The sequence below is a fragment of the Galeopterus variegatus genome, unplaced genomic scaffold, assembly GCF_000696425.1.
Source record: "Galeopterus variegatus unplaced genomic scaffold, G_variegatus-3.0.2 Scaffold6732, whole genome shotgun sequence".
Taxonomy (NCBI): Eukaryota; Metazoa; Chordata; class Mammalia; order Dermoptera; family Cynocephalidae; genus Galeopterus; species Galeopterus variegatus.
In genome coordinates, this window is record NW_007732843.1 from 61,263 (window position 1) to 63,720 (window position 2,458).

At 40.8% G+C, this 2,458-nt stretch overlaps 1 protein-coding gene across 1 annotated transcript in view; it reads right to left on the reverse strand.

Moving 5' to 3' along the window:
• AGBL1 (ATP/GTP binding protein-like 1) overlaps positions 1-2,458 on the reverse strand; it is a 56,869-nt gene that overhangs the window by 38,860 nt on the left and 15,551 nt on the right. The window contains exons 6-7 of the mRNA XM_008591182.1: positions 2,274-2,357; positions 1,964-2,050 (exon numbers count right to left, since the gene is read on the reverse strand). Of these exons, the coding sequence (XP_008589404.1) occupies positions 1,964-2,050; positions 2,274-2,357 (171 nt within the window). The remainder of the gene's footprint in view (positions 1-1,963; positions 2,051-2,273; positions 2,358-2,458) is intronic.

The window sequence follows — 2,458 nt, forward strand, 5'->3', positions numbered from 1 at the left end:
CTCTTGGTATTCTCTTGAAGTTGCTCTTCTAAAAAGGGTAATGTTTTTGTCCTGATTTATTCATACTCTCCCACTTAAGACCCCTGATAAATGGCATTGGATAGTGAGATATATGGAGGGTAGAGCTTGGTACAAGGCACATGCGAGTGGAGCAGGACTAACTGGTGGAGTCCCACCACCCACACTGTCACTGTAAGCACCACACTCTAATCACTGGGCTCACCAGGCAACCAATGAAGCAGAGCCCACTCATAAGAACAATCCTGAAAACTCTATGTCCCTCAAATTGTCTGCTATTCTCACAGTGCTCTCTCCAAAAAGTGATCACAAAAATGTCTTACCCTGAAGTAGGTTTGTTTTCTGTCACTTGACTCTGTTACCCTGACCACAACTGATCAGTTTACATTCTACACTCTGCTCAAAGGCGATGTGTAGAGAAAGAGACCCGAACCGGCCAGCAGCTTAGGCACATCCTGGACTGATAACTGTCCCACTAGAACACTCCTAATCAGGCCTTCTCTCTTGGATCCTTTGAATATGGAATCTGGAGAGAAGTAATAATGAAAACAGGAGCCACAAGATGAAGTAGAAGCTGAGCTGACAACAGAAAGAGAAGGACGCAGAGAAGGAATCTTGACATGATTGTCTTTCCTTTCTTGAACAGCTCAAGTAGCTCAACCTGTATCTGTTTTATATGTTGGGCTTCCTTGAAATATTTCATGCACCAAAAAAAAAGAGAGACAGAGAGAGAGATATCACCCTTCACCTCCCTCCAAAAAGAAAAACTTCAAAAATGACTCCTCAGGTGGATATAAAACAGGCCTGAGCAATACTAAGTTCTGAGTTCATCATGGTAAATGTGCAACTCCAATTAAGAGCTTATGTTGACTGAGTGCTTACCATGTGCCAGGCACTATTCTAAAAGCTTTATGTGTGTTATGTAACTTTTATAAAATCCCTGTGAAGTAGGTGCCATTACTGTCCCCATTCTGTGGGTGAGGAAGTAAAGGCATAAAATTAGTTAGGTAACTCGCTCAGTGTCCTGGTTAGAAAGGGGTGAAGTTGCTCCAGCAGTCGATTCTAAAGTCCGTGGCCACTACACCATTACTGTCCAGGACTGTTGTTTTCAGAAGATCACCCTTAGAAGATCAATTATATATGAGTTTATCTTGCATTTTGGTATATGGGAAATATAGTCCACACTGCTATAGCAGGAAGAATTATAACTTAGTGAGAACAGCAGTCTCTTCTGCCACTGAAAAAAGAATTTGTACTCATTGTGTTTTAATTATTTCTTTCCTTTTAGATTGTGCAGCCTAGTCTTTCCTTGACTTTTCTATTAATAAGAGCTCATTGGTAGGTCCTGCCAGAGAGGCATGGCACTGCACATCCCCTTGAATGAAAAATAGTTCACCTCTTTATGGGGATCCCAAGATTTTTGCCACCTAAATGCACTGCTATGGGAGCAACAGACATGGAGGGGTGCAGGAATAGGAAACCCCACGTGCCTTTCCTTGTCTACAGAACCAGCCTTGGCATCAATGGAAACCTCAATAAGAGGTCTTCAAAAACATTCATATTATGTTTTAATTCTATTTCTCCACAAACTTTTTGAAGAACCCTTGAATAAATATCCCAGGCAAAGTCTTGTCACACCCAATATGGACCCATTATTTGGAGCATAAGATGTATTTGTAACAGTTTACCTCTAGTGAATAGTTCACCTTGCTATGACATCAGTTAGTGAGGTCCCTAGTGGTGTGCTGATAAACGGTTAACAACTGACTCTGAGAGGAAAAATTGTCATTTGTAGCATTTGCCAATTTTCATGGTGTAAATACTCCTATCCCAGCTGATTTTAAGCTACTAGCATAAGGTCACTGAGCAGAGAATGGGGAAGATATAGACACAACCTGCTCTCTTGAGCTGCTGGGATCTACCCTTTATGGCTTTCCTTACTTACTCACGCACTTGGATGGCTTTGCGAAGATTTCCTGACTCAAACTTGGAGAAGAACCTTAAGCAATTGGAAGCAGTGTCTTGCAAAGGCCTATAATGAAATAGAGAACATGCGAACATATGTGTTATTGCTATCCTTGGACACAGTTTGACATTTCTTAAATATAAAATTTCTCTTATAGATATTTAACCTGAACTTTCATCATGCTGTTTTTAGAGTTAGGAATAGATTACTAATGTGAAACACTCCTATTCTCAGCCATTAACAGAATTCTCCATACCCCCAAACTCCGTGGATGCACAAGACCACTTACCAAGGCTCATCTAAACTGTAGACAACTTTATTTATAATATCACTTGGCTGGATGAGCCTCCGGACATCCTCAAATATCTTGAACCTGGAAAGGAAAATTGGAAACTTTTCAAGGGCTGGATTTCACTCCCTACCGCACACATCCTAGACCATCTGGGAATCATCTGAGAAATATGAAAAAAAAAA